Raw genomic sequence first — 12,903 nt, forward strand, 5'->3', positions numbered from 1 at the left:
GTCCTGCTCTTCTTAACGTACCACTTTGTTTTCTCAGGCCTTTTTTAAAAAGAATGTTTAGCCTGTTCAGATACAGTAGGCGGATGCTCCAGGTCTTTCTGCAAGGCAGACCCTTGCTACCAAACCCACAAAGAGACTCCAAGGACAAAAATGGAGAGAGTCTGCTGAAATATGTGTTGGCGGCCAGGCAAGGAAGACTCCAGGCCTCAGGATTCTGTGCAGACCTGTACTCAGAACCACCCCACCCAACGCTGGCCCCAGTCCTTAACTCCTGGCCGGTGTGGCTTCTCATTCTTTGGAAGCTCACACCTCTCCAGGCTACAAGTTTGAGCACAGCTGTGATGGTGGAGAATGCCACCAGAGACCAATCCTCCAAATGCCACTGCTGGCAAATCAAAGGGAAATGTGAGATTTCCCCCAGAAAATGGTAAAAACAAAACCAAAATCAACAACAACAAAAAACCCAACCCCCCCCCCAAACCCACAAACATACTCTATGCTTCCCTACAAATTAAATGCTAAAAGTGCTTTCCTGTTTTCGAGTTTTTAATTCATCTCAGTGTATTGCTGCTCTCAGGACTGCCGCCCTAATGTGCCTGTTTGTGGGACAATGGCCTGGAAAGCCTGCAAAGGGCTTAGCGAGGCTCTGGCCCTCAAGCGAGCCAAGTGGTCTGACGCAAAGCCTCACCTCTTATTCAGGAAGAGACAGAGTTTACATCAGGATGAGGCTCCAGCTGACACTGAAGTGGATAAAGGTCATATGAGGTGTAAGTCCCAAAGGAAAATATTTCACAAAAAAACACGCACTCTGCCCATACTTATCTGTAACTTTGATGCTGATCTGAAAGCATTTGATCAAGTGGCTCTTCCCACGGCACTGTGAGGGAGCACGGGGTCAGAGCCTAGCTTAAGTTGCTCCTGGGTCATCCAAGGGGACATCAGTGAGTCAGCCCCATGGAGGGTCATCAGTGTCCACGGAATCTGCTGCCACCTGTCTCCCATGATGTCCTCCAGCCTTAAAATGTAAATGGGCTGCCAATACCTGCCCACCAGGTGTACTGCATCCTCTAAGACTATCCAACACTCAACCCCATCCAATTACTTGCTATTTCTAAGTTCTGTTTTATTCCTGGCATAAGAAACCCAGGTAAACACTGCTCTTTGCAGTTCCTATCTCAGGGGCTCAAACTCCACCAGATGCTTCTGTTTAGTGGAATACAAGGAGGACGTTGATGGAAAGGTGCTGTTTGAACTTCTCTCTATGTCAAAAAAAAAAAAGAGGGAGAATCTACCTGGATGAGATTCAAGCACACACTTGGAGTCTTCAGGACAAAGCAGTTTTACCAGATTCTAGAATAGAGATACTTACAACATTGAAGAAACGGTTATAAGTCCAGACTCTTTCATCACCAAATCAAAGATCTTAAAGGTGACAAGACAATGCTAGTAAGTCAATAAGTAGTAATGACAAAGCTCGCCCACCTCCTTAGACTAATGGAGGATTTATATTATGAATGATCACAATAAAAACTAAAAACCTTTGCCTGGTTTTCTGTCAGAGAGTGTGATTTCTAGGGGGCTAGAAAACACAAGTGTCTGATCCCTTTTTTGTTTTAACGAGTATTTCATCAAAGGAAAAACAGGGTGGGGTGCCAGAGGGTAGAGGAGGATTGCCATTCCCAACCGTTTTCCTTACCAAGACAATTATGTCCGTCATGAGCCAACATGAAGCCATCAAAACAAGTGCAGCGGTAATTGCCTGGAATATTCAAACAGTCATGGACACAGCCTCCTCTGAGCTCGTTTTCACATTCATCAATGTCTGAGAAATAAAAGAGAAGTCAACCAGACAGATGCTATTTCTTTACTATGAAGAAATATACATTTACCTTTAAACTTCTAGGAATCTACCCTGAAGATACATCTCCAACAACTGGAAAATAAATATACAAAAGATTATGTACTGCAACATTTGTAATTACAAAATACTAAAAACAACATAAATGCCCATACAGCAGAGTTTTGAAGAATTATGGTGCATTTTACTCAATGATGTTCTATGCCACTGTTAAAAAAAAACAATGAATAAGATTCTTATGACCCGATTTGGAGTGATTTCTAGGATATACTATTAAATAAAAGAAAAATGCAAGAGTATCTATGGTATGTTACCTTTGTGTAAAAAATAATACAAAAAAAAGTGAGAAATTCCAACATGCTTTAGTTTTTGCAGAACTTAATAAGACTATCCTAAAACTTATATGAAAATGCAAAGACTCAGAAGAACCAAAACAATTTTGAAAAAGAAAACCTGGAGGACTTCCACTTACTATATAGTTACAGTTATCAAGACAGTGTGTAGTATGGGCATAAAAAAAGACATATTGATCAACAGAACTGAACTGAGAGTCCGGAAATAAACACTTATATTTATGCTCACTTGATTTTAGACAAAAATGCTAAGACAATCTGTCAGGAGAAATGATACTCTTTTCAACAATGGTGCTAGATATCCATATGCAAAAAGATTAATTTAGGCCCTTACCTCACACAATATATAAAAATCAACTCAAAATGGATCAGAGACCTAACTATAAGAGCTAAAACTATAAAGCTTTTATGAAAAATGATATAAAGTTCTTATGAGAAAATGTCTCATACCTTGGGTTAGGTAAAGTTTTCTTAATACAACACTGAACACAAAATCCATAAATTTAAAAATATATAAACTGGACGTTATCAAAATTAAAAACTTTTGCACTTCGAAAGACATCATTAAGAAAATGAAGACAACTACAGATTGGTAGAAAATACTTGCAAATCACAGATCTTATAAAGCACTTACAAAGAACTCTTACAGCTCAATAAAACAAACAACTCAATTTTAGAATGGGAAAAGATTTGAATAGACATTTTACCAATGAAGACATGTGAATAACTAACACGCACATGAGAAGATGCTCAAAATCATTAATTATTAGGGTGATTCAAATTAAAACCACAATGAGATACCATTTCACACTCACTATAATAGTTATAATTAAAAAGACAGACAATGACAAATATTGGCAGGGATATGGAGAAATAGGAACCCTCATACATTGCCAATAATGATATGAGATAGCACAACCACTTGGAAAACCATTTGGTAGTTCCTTTAAAAGGCTGAACATAAATTTACCATATAACCCAGAAACTCTACTCCTAGGTGTATATTCAAGAGAAATGTAAAATTATGTCCACACAATGACTTGCAGGTGAATATTCATAGCTATTTATAATAGCTACAAAGTAGAGGTAGCTCAAATATCTATCAACCCATACACATGGGGCTGGGAACAAAGATTAACTTCACATGCATGAGGGATCTGATTGAGAGGAGGAACATGTCTGAAAACTATATTATGTTATGGTTGCAAAACTCAGCTAATTTATTCCAAAGCATTGATTTGTACACTTACCTAGAATTGGTGAATTTTATAGTATGCAAATTATAACATTAAAGTAATTAAAATAAAATACACATTTAGCTGCCTATTTGTATAAAAGAATATAGGAAGGCTATCAGAAACTACAGAGATGGTGAGCCACAGTGTGTGGGAAAAGGGGTGGAGAGAAGGAGAAATGGGAACAGGGTAATAAGAATAGGAAGAAGGAGGCCCTGGCTGGGGTAGCTCAGTGGATTGAGCGCAGGCTGTAAACCAGGCATCGCACGTTCAATTCCCAGTCAGGGCACATGCCTAGGTTGCAGGCCATGGCCCCCAGCAACCGCACATTAATGTGTGTGTGTCTCTCTCTCCCCTCTCCCTCTCTAAAAATAAATAAATAAAATCTTTAAAAAAAAAGAATAGGAGGAAAGAGTAACTCTTCTCTGAGTTTCTGTATAACTTTGACTCTCAGAACCATAATGATATTTTACATACACACATGGATACAAACATACCAACATATGAATGCTCACCCCAGGAAGCAGGGTTGAGATGAGGAGAGAAATAAAAAAATGGAATACAGACTTCCCGTCAAGATGGAGGTATAGGTAAACAGAACTTGCCTCCTCACACAACCACAGCAAAAATTACAACTAGGCTATAAAACAAATATCACCCAGAATCCTCAGAAAACCTAGCTGTATGGAAGTCTGACAATCAAAGAATTAAAGAAGCTACATTCATCCAGATGAGCCACACTCCTAAGACAGGGAGTCCAAGCAGCTCTACCTAATACACAGAAACAAATACAAGGTGGCTGCCAAAATGAGAAGACAAAGAAATATGGCCCAAATGAAAGAACAAAACAAAACTCTAGGAAAAGAACTAAACAAAAGGGAGATAAGCAATCTATCAGATGCAGAGTCCAAAACACCAGTTATTAGGATGCTCAAGGAACTCACTGGATACTTCAACAGCATAAAAAAGGCCCAGGCAGAAATGTAGGTTACACTAAGTGAAATAAAGAAAAATTTACAGGGAACCAACAGTGGAGGGAATGAAGATGAGAATAAAATCAATGATTTGGACATAAGGAAGAAAAGAACATTCTATCAGAATAGCAAGAAAAAAAAAGAGTCCAAAGAAACAAGGATAGACTAAGAAGCCTCTGAGACTTTTTCAAATGTACCGACATCCAAATCATAGGGGTGCCAGAAGGAGAAGAGAAAGAGTAAGAAATTGAAAACTTATTTGAAAAAAATAATGATAGTCAATTAATATTCAACAGAGAAAGTAAGCACACACAATGGGTTAAAGATAGTTTATTCAATACATGGTGTTTGGAAAATTGGACATGTATGTGTAGAAAAATGAAATTAGATCATCTTCTTATACCACACATAAGAATAAATTCAAAATAAATCAAAGACTTAAATGTTAGATCTGAAACCATAAAAATCCTGGAAGAAAACATGGGCAGCAAAATCTCAGACACTGCTTGCAGCAATTTTTTATCAGATATCTCTCCCCAGGCAAGGGAAACAAAAGAAAAAATAAACAAATGGGACTACATCAAACTAAAAAGTTTTTGCACAGCAAAGGAAATCGTCAACAAAATAAAAAGACAACCAACAGACTGGGAGAACATATTCGCCGATATATCTGATAATGGGTTAATATCCAAAATATATAAAGTACTTATAAAACTCAACACCAAAATAAACAAACAACCCAATTTAAAAATGGGCAAAGGACCAGAATAGACACTTCTCCAAAGAGGACATACACATGAATAGACATATGAAAAGATGTTCAACGTCACTAATCATCAGAGAAATGCAAATTAAAACCACAGTGAGATATCATCTCACACCTGCCAGAATGGCTATCATCAATAAATCAACAAACAACAAGTGCGGGCAAGTATGTGGAGAAAGGGGAACCTTTTTGTACTGTTGGTGGGAATGCAGATTGTTGCAGCCATTGTGGAAATCAGTATATAGATACCACAAAAAATTAAAAATAGAACTGCATTTTGGCCCAGCAATCCTATTTCTGGGAATATATCTGAAGGAACCCAAAACACTTTTTCAAAAAAACATAAGTACCTCTATGTTCACTGCAGCGTTATTTATAATCACCAAGATATGGAAGCAGCCCAAGTGTCCATCAATAGATGAGTGGATAAAACAACTATGGGACATTTATATAATGGAGTACTACTCGTTCATAAAAAAGAAAGTTTTACCCTTTGTGACAGTATGGATGGACCTGTAGAACATTATACTGAGTGAAATAAGCCAGTCAGTGAAAGATGAATACCATATGATTTTACTCATGTGGAATCTAATGAATAAACTGAACTAACAAGCAAAACAGAGACAGACTCATAGAAGGTGCACAGATGACAGCTAGTAGGATTGGGGGAGGTGAAGGGCTGGAGGGACTGAGCAAAAAGGAAAAAGAACTCATGGACAATGGTGTGGTGACTGCTGGGGGGAAGAAGCTATAAAGAGCCTAAATGGTAATGGAAAAAAGTATAATAAAGATTAATTTTTTTAAGGAAAAAATAATGAAAGAAAACTTCCCTAATTTCATGAAGGAATAGACATACAAGTCCAGGAAGCACAGAGAGTCCCAAACAAGATGGATCCAAAGAGGACCACACCAAGACACATTATAATTAAAATGCTAAAGGTTAAAGATAAAGAGAGAATCTTAAAAGCAGCAAGAGAAAAGCAGAGAGTTACCTACAAAGGAGTTCCCATACGACTGTCAGCTGATTTCTCAAAAGATAATTTGCAAGCTAGAAGGGATTGGCAAGAAGTATTCAAAGTGATGAAGTGCAAGGACCTACAACCTAGATGACTCTATCCAGCAAAGCTGTCATTTAGAATGGAAGGGCAGATAAAGTGCTTCCCAGACAAGGTAAAATTAAAGGAGTTCACCATCACCAAGCCATTATTATATGAAATGTTAAAGGGTCTTATTTAAGACAAAGAAGATCAAAACTATGAACATTAAAATGGTAATAATTTCACAACTATTGACAATTGAATCTAAAAAACTAACCAAACAAGCAGAACAGAAACAGAATCATAGGTATGGACATCATTTGGAGGGTTATCAGTTGTGAGGGGGAAGGGAGAGAATGGGAGGAAAGGTGCAAGGATTAAGAAGTACAACTTGGTAGGTACAGAACAGACAGGGGGAGGTTAAGAATAGCATAGGAAATGAAGAAGCCAAAGAACTGATATGCATGACCCATGGACATGAACTAAGCAGGAAGATTGATGGAAAGAATAAGGAGGTTCTGGGTGGAGGGGGGCAAAAGGGGAGGCATTGGGACAACTGAAATACATAATCAATAAAATATAATAAAAATTGGAGTACAAATAGAAACAAGTGAATGTACTATATTGTAAATGAATAATACAACCACACTGAAGGGAATGAGGAAGAAAAGTACTAGTCTAAGTAACTTTGGAAAACTATATCTTGACTTGCTGTTGTAAGGTTAAAAACAAAAACAGTTATATACGAATACTGTACTCTAACTAGTAAACCTGTGTTGCTCACAGGATTATAGATTGGTAATTCTGTAAGTACTTCATTTGTACACTAGGACTGAACAAACGGGTAAATATATTGCACATAATGAGAGCCAAGTTTCTCATGGTTGGAGAAAGAAGTTGTTAATAAGCTAAGAGGAAGGTTAGAATGAATCTTGTGATATTGCTGAGGAATCCAAAGTAACAGTGTAATTTACAATAGATAGATAGATAGATGATAGATAGATAGATAGATAGATAGATAGATAGATAGATAGATAGATGAAATAGAGCCCTAGCTGGTGTAGCTTGGTAGATTGAGTGCTGGCCTGTGGCCGTTTGGGTCACAGGCCAGTTTGATTCCCAGTCGAGGGCACATGCCTGGGTTTCGGGCCAGGTCCCCAGTAGGGGGCATGCAAGAGGCAACCACACATTGATGTTTCTCCTCCTCTCTCCCTCCCTTCTCCTCTCTTTAAAAATAAATAAAATCTTAAAAAAAAAAGAAATATAGATGTGTATGTATTTTGTAGCTCTGTCCTCTGTAGCTAGGTTCCTCTTAGAGGACCTAGGAATAATCACCCCAGTAACAATGAAAACATCAAACATCCAGATCTTGGTTTCTGTACTCCATTTTCCAATAAAAGGAACTATAGCTGCTTGGAGAAGTGGTTGATTCCAAGACTGGGGAGTGAAAAATAAAAGATGAGCCTGGAGTATCTTGTGGTACCAGAAAATTAGAAATTTTTCATAAAAAGGACAGGGGCAGATAAAAAGGGCAGAGGACAGAATGTGATGGAGCTCCCAATGGCTAAAGCTGAAGCAACTTGAGCCAAAAATAAAGAGCTGCACATATAATTAAATAAATACCCATGAGTATATACTGGTATAAATGTATAAACATATAAATCAATGCATAAATAAATGGGGAAGAAGGAATGTTCCTTACAGGAGAATCCCAACTGAACAGCTGTATAAGGAAGAAGAGAAGCACATATCCCAGGAACAGTTGTTGCAGGAAAACCCACAGTTGGATGCTAAAAACAGCGGGCAAAGGTTTGACAAGAAACAGGATATTAACAAAGGCTGAAAGCATTGACCCCAAGACAAGTTTCTCCTGCAAGAGAAAAAAATTCTAACTGCAGTGGGGAAACCCAGGATGCACCTCCTTACCAGGTAACCAACGCTGACGTCGCTGTTAAGGTGACGACGCCATGTGCCCCTGTGAGCTGCGCAGCAGCACTTCCGTAGCAGCCTTGGCAAAAGCTTTACTTCTGTGTTACTCTAAACGTGTAACCTCGATCTTACCGTGAGAAAACACAGGTAATTCTCTTACCTTTTCAATCCCTGCCCTATCAACTCTTATCATGAGAAAACAGAAGGCAAATCAGAAGAACTGACGAGTACTCATTAAACGGGTCCAGTCCTGAGACAGCAGGAAAGACTAAGGGACTGACACCCACGGGAGGATACACAGGAGAAAAAGATTAATGGGAAGTGGGACTTTGAGTTGGATCCTGGGCAGGGAGATGCGGGGGGGGGGCGGGCGGGGGTGGTGAGGAAGGACATTAAAAAAAAACTGATGAAGTTTGAATAAGGTCTATAGTTTAGTTAATACCATTGTGGAAATGCTAATTTCCTAGGTTTGATATTTGGGTCAGTAAGATACATGAAGGACACATATAAATTCACCATTTTTTGCAAGTTTTCTGAAGCCTAAAATAATTTTTAAGTGAAACGTTTTTGAAAAGTATAGCTCCTGTACAAAGGCCAAGTTTAGATTAATCTTTATTAAACTTAATTAAGTTCCCTAAACTGAGAAGTAAGGACTGTACAATGAATACTGATCACGGAAACATCCCCTCCCCAAAGTCTGAGATGTTAGCACAGATCATGTAGAACAAAATATCTTTTATTTAAAGCCACTTATGAATCACATCATTTTAAAAATACTATTCAGGGCCCATACTTTCATATATCCAATACTTTGGCAGAAGACACTTTGTAGAGAATACAATTCTGTTCACTTGGAGTAAACCTAGTTCCCATCCTTGAACACAGAAGCAAATGATACCGACGATTGGACCCAAGAGGCTTAACAACGAACAAGCCAAGAAACACACATACAGGAGTCATGTCTTTGAAACTTTGCAATTCCCCTACTCCTGGACTCCCGGACCAAGAAATCCAAGCTAAACAGAGGCATCCTTACCGACGAGATTTATAAATACTACAAGTATTGAAAGAGCGAATGTTCTCAGGGTTTTTGTTTAAAATGCAAAAATGTATGCTTTTTGTTCACGGTGATTACCTGTGGATAAAGGAAGAGGAAGGTCTTAAATTTCCTGTTTTTTACATTTTTGTGTTGTCTGACTTTTTCTAAGCAAATGTAATATATGAAAGCAACAATGCCAGTGAATCATTAGTTATTTTAAACTAAATAGTAGACTTTTCAACTATAAACTGTTAGCAATTCCATTTTATTTGCAATATGCCAAACCCAACAGCTAAGAATAAGGAAATTCTTGCCACTTGCCACTTCAACATCATTCACTAATATGTACTTGACCCAAAAGAGACCAGGGCACGGTTCCCACCCGCAAAGAGAGCACAGTGACCAGAGGATGCAGTGAAAATTAAACATTTTTCCCCAAGCAGAGTGCCGATGTGTGTGGACTGCAGCACGGTAAATAAAGTATTTAATATGGTGAGGATGTGGTATGGAGGAAAGGGCAGACAGATGTTTCAGGGAGAGGCAGCCTTCTGACTTCCCTTCATGTAGAGCAGTTAGAGACATGGTCATCTGTCTCTGGGAAAATATGAACTTGGAAGGGCAGGAGGGTTTTATGGATGGACCACCAACCCCACTTGCTGTGAACACGATCAGGAGCCGGTCTCCTCGGATGGAAGGAGTTTTGCTCCTCAGCAAGGAGACTGGAAATATTAGGACCTCTCACCCAGCCAAAGAGGGACACCAGGAGGCTGAGGGAATGGAAGAGACATGGGGCCAGGGACAGAGCTAGAGATCTGGCTCTCCTCCACCTGCAGGCTGTGTGAGCACAGCCACAAGTCCCTACCCCCATTCCCCTGGGCCTCAGTGTTCTCACCTGCAAAATGAAGGATGGGACTGGCTCAGAGCTCCCTGAAAAGCCCTGCCAATCCACCATGCTGGGATTTCCATCCTCAGGAACAGCCTCCTCCTAGCAGCATCCCGTCTCCAGCTAGTCCTGCACTTCAGAGTTCACACAGTGGCCCAGAACTCAAACTGGCAGAGTCCAGATCTGGAGCTCTAAGGGCTTAAAATATCTTGCACACATCTTTCCAGGGTGAACTTGCAACTCCGAATGAGGCAGACCCTTAGTGTGGCTCTAAAGCTTGGCAGGTCACAATGCCAAACTGCCCAGGGCCGTGGGCAAGACCGAGCCTCCCTCGCAGGCAGGGGAGGGCAGCACGCTGGCTCTCTGACTCTAGAGAGAAGGTGCAAACTGCCCCAGGGAAGAGCGGGACCTGCCCTGCTTCAGGAGGCACAGCCCTCCTGATTGAGCCCTCCTGAACGAGGCTGTTGACTTTCTGCCCCCAAACTCAGTGACACTAAAGATACTAAAACGCCTCTTTTACTTTTTAGAAGCTAGATACAAAAGACATTTCAGAGCCAGGAAAAACTGTATAGTTAGCTCCAGAGAAGCCCTGATGTTACCAGTTAAGGATCTGAAGTACATTTCAGAGAGTGGGGAGTATGACTTGGGGGAAGAGGCAGCACCTTTACCCACATCAGTGATCACTACAAGAGCGGAGGAGCAGGGTCGACCCTTGCTGGCCCACCCACCACTGGACCCCAAGACACTTACCCTCGCACTGCCTGCCCTCCCCTTGGTAGCCAGGCTTGCAGGAGCACTTGTAGGAGGTGAGCGTGTTCTGACACAGGGCATTGGTGTGGCAGTCATCTAGCCCTTGGGCACACTCATCCACATCTGCAAAAGAGCACACAGCCACTCCTGGTACGGTGCCCAAGCCCCGTGAGACCTGACCTCGGCCGCTCTCCATTACCACCTCCCACCAGCCCACTCCACTCCACTCCTCACCAGCTGAACTGCCTGGGAGCCCACAGGACAAACCACCACTCGCAGGCACAGCTCCAGAAACAGCATGACACTCTGCCTGGAATACTCCCCACCCTTTCTCCGTGACTTCAAGACTCAGCTCAGAACCACCTCTTCCAGGAAGCCTGCCATGACCCCCCAGGATAGGTGAGGTATCCCCCAAAATGTGCTCCCGTATTTATCTCCTTTTGTAGCACATATCACACAGAGTTGTCCCTTTTTCCTGCCTGTCTCCCTCTCCAGAAGGTGCCTTGATTACAGACCGGGCCGAGCCCCTGTTGCCTGGCACACGTGTAGGCAATAGTAAATGCCCCCTGCAAGAAAGGTCAGGTTGGGGGAGATGCCTGCTGAAAGCTGACTGGCGTCTGTCAGTTTCCTCTTGGGGCAGGGGGGCAAGCTCGCCCTGGGCTCTGAGCACACCATCCTGAGCTCTCAGATGATGCCAGGAAGGGAATGGTACCCACCCGATCCACCAGTGCTCACCCTCCCAACCTGGACACCGGCCTTGGCAGAAGTATTTCCTGGGTTGACGCCAACCCAAGATGTTAATTAAAAACAAAAGTTTTGAAAGTATCACAAGTCCAGTTAGAGTACTTATCCACGTCTGGCCAAAAGCCAGGCTGGTTGCTGCTTACGGGTATTCCGGATCCTCAGACGGTGGCCGTTCCGCAAATAGAAGTCCCGGGAGCCGACCCCGAAGCCCTCGGGAGAACTCCCCGGCCCCCGAAAGAGCAGCATCAAAGCTGCTACGATCTAATGATGTGCCCTGGCCGAGGCCCTCAGTTTCCCCATCTAAACGAGGAGGAGCTGGACCCCAAGACTCCGACGCCCTCCTCCCTGCTCAGCCGGGGAGAGTCTGACTAGCAGGCGCTCTCCGGGGACCCCGGGAGGCAGGGACGCGGCAGGAACTGTCATCAGTCCCGGGTCCGGGTCCGAGGCCGCCGCAGCACCCAGGCCCTGGGCCTCTAGCCCCAGCGGCGGTGGGGCCTTGGCCTGGCCGGAGGGTGCGGGCTCCAGGGGAGCGGGGGCCACGCGGGGCTCCGGCAACCCCGCCCGCGGCCCGGCCCGCCCGCTCAGGGCGACCCTGCTCCGGGACCCAGGACGCCCTCCCCGGCGCCGCCCCGCCTGCCAGGTGCGCCCCGCGCCGGGACACTCACCCTCCGGCGGCCCCGGGGCGCGGCCCGGGCCGGGCAGCACGGCTGCGGTCAGCAGCGGCGGCGGCGGCGGCAGCAGCAGCAGCAGCAGCAGCAGCAGCAGCGCCCGGGCCGCCCCCGGACAGCCGCGGCCCGGGACCCCCATGGAAGGCGCGGCGGCTGCGGGCAGAGGCTGCGGCGCGCGGGCGGCGAGCACGGCAGCGGCTCCGGGAGGTGTGTGCGGGCGCCCTGCCCGCTGCGCTCTGACACCCCCGGCCTGGCCCCGCCCGGCCCCCGAGCCCCGGCCTCATTTTCACACGGTCCTCCCCGGCCGGGGGCGGGCGGCGCGGGGGCGCTGCCTCCCCTCCCGGCCCCTTCCCTTCCCCCTCCTTCGGGGCGCGGGGGGCGCGGCCAAGGTGGCCCGAGGGCCGCTGTCAGCCCTTCGGGGGCGGGCCTCGCCCCCCCCACCCCCGCAGACCCCCGCGCCAAACCCGCTGCTCCCGCACCCCTGCCCCGCTCCAGCCCTCCAAGAGCCTCTGGCGCGGCCACTTCGCAGTGTCCTGCAACTTGACCCAGTCCCTCTTGTGAGGACAAACAGCCCTTGTAGCCTGAAATATCCGGACGTGGGGCACCCAGAAAGTGTCCTGGGAGGAAACTCAGAGTCCTACAGTCTCCACACCCTAAAGCCATGTGC

General features: G+C 44.2%; 1 protein-coding gene across 4 annotated transcripts in view; it reads right to left on the bottom strand.

Moving 5' to 3' along the window:
- Positions 1 to 12,524, bottom strand: part of SCUBE2 (signal peptide, CUB domain and EGF like domain containing 2) — a 73,452-nt gene extending 60,928 nt beyond the window's left edge. For 2 of the 4 annotated variants that reach the window (XM_045825770.1, XM_045825769.1), the window contains exons 1-3: positions 12,234 to 12,524; positions 10,825 to 10,947; positions 1,697 to 1,822 (exon numbers count right to left, since the gene is read on the bottom strand). In XM_045825770.1, coding sequence (XP_045681726.1) covers positions 1,697 to 1,822; positions 10,825 to 10,947; positions 12,234 to 12,375 — 391 coding nt within the window. In that variant the 5' untranslated portion in view covers positions 12,376 to 12,524. Of the gene's footprint in view, positions 1 to 1,696; positions 1,823 to 10,824; positions 10,948 to 11,711; positions 11,818 to 12,233 lie in introns of those variants that run through there. The other 2 variants (XM_045825772.1, XM_045825771.1) reach the window with 2 other exon arrangements.
- Positions 12,525 to 12,903: the final 379 nt, after the last annotated feature.

Source organism: Phyllostomus hastatus, unplaced genomic scaffold (genome assembly GCF_019186645.2).
Source record: "Phyllostomus hastatus isolate PE091 unplaced genomic scaffold, TTU_PhHast_1.1 phas_scaffold_585, whole genome shotgun sequence".
NCBI classification, from domain to species: Eukaryota; Metazoa; Chordata; class Mammalia; order Chiroptera; family Phyllostomidae; genus Phyllostomus; species Phyllostomus hastatus.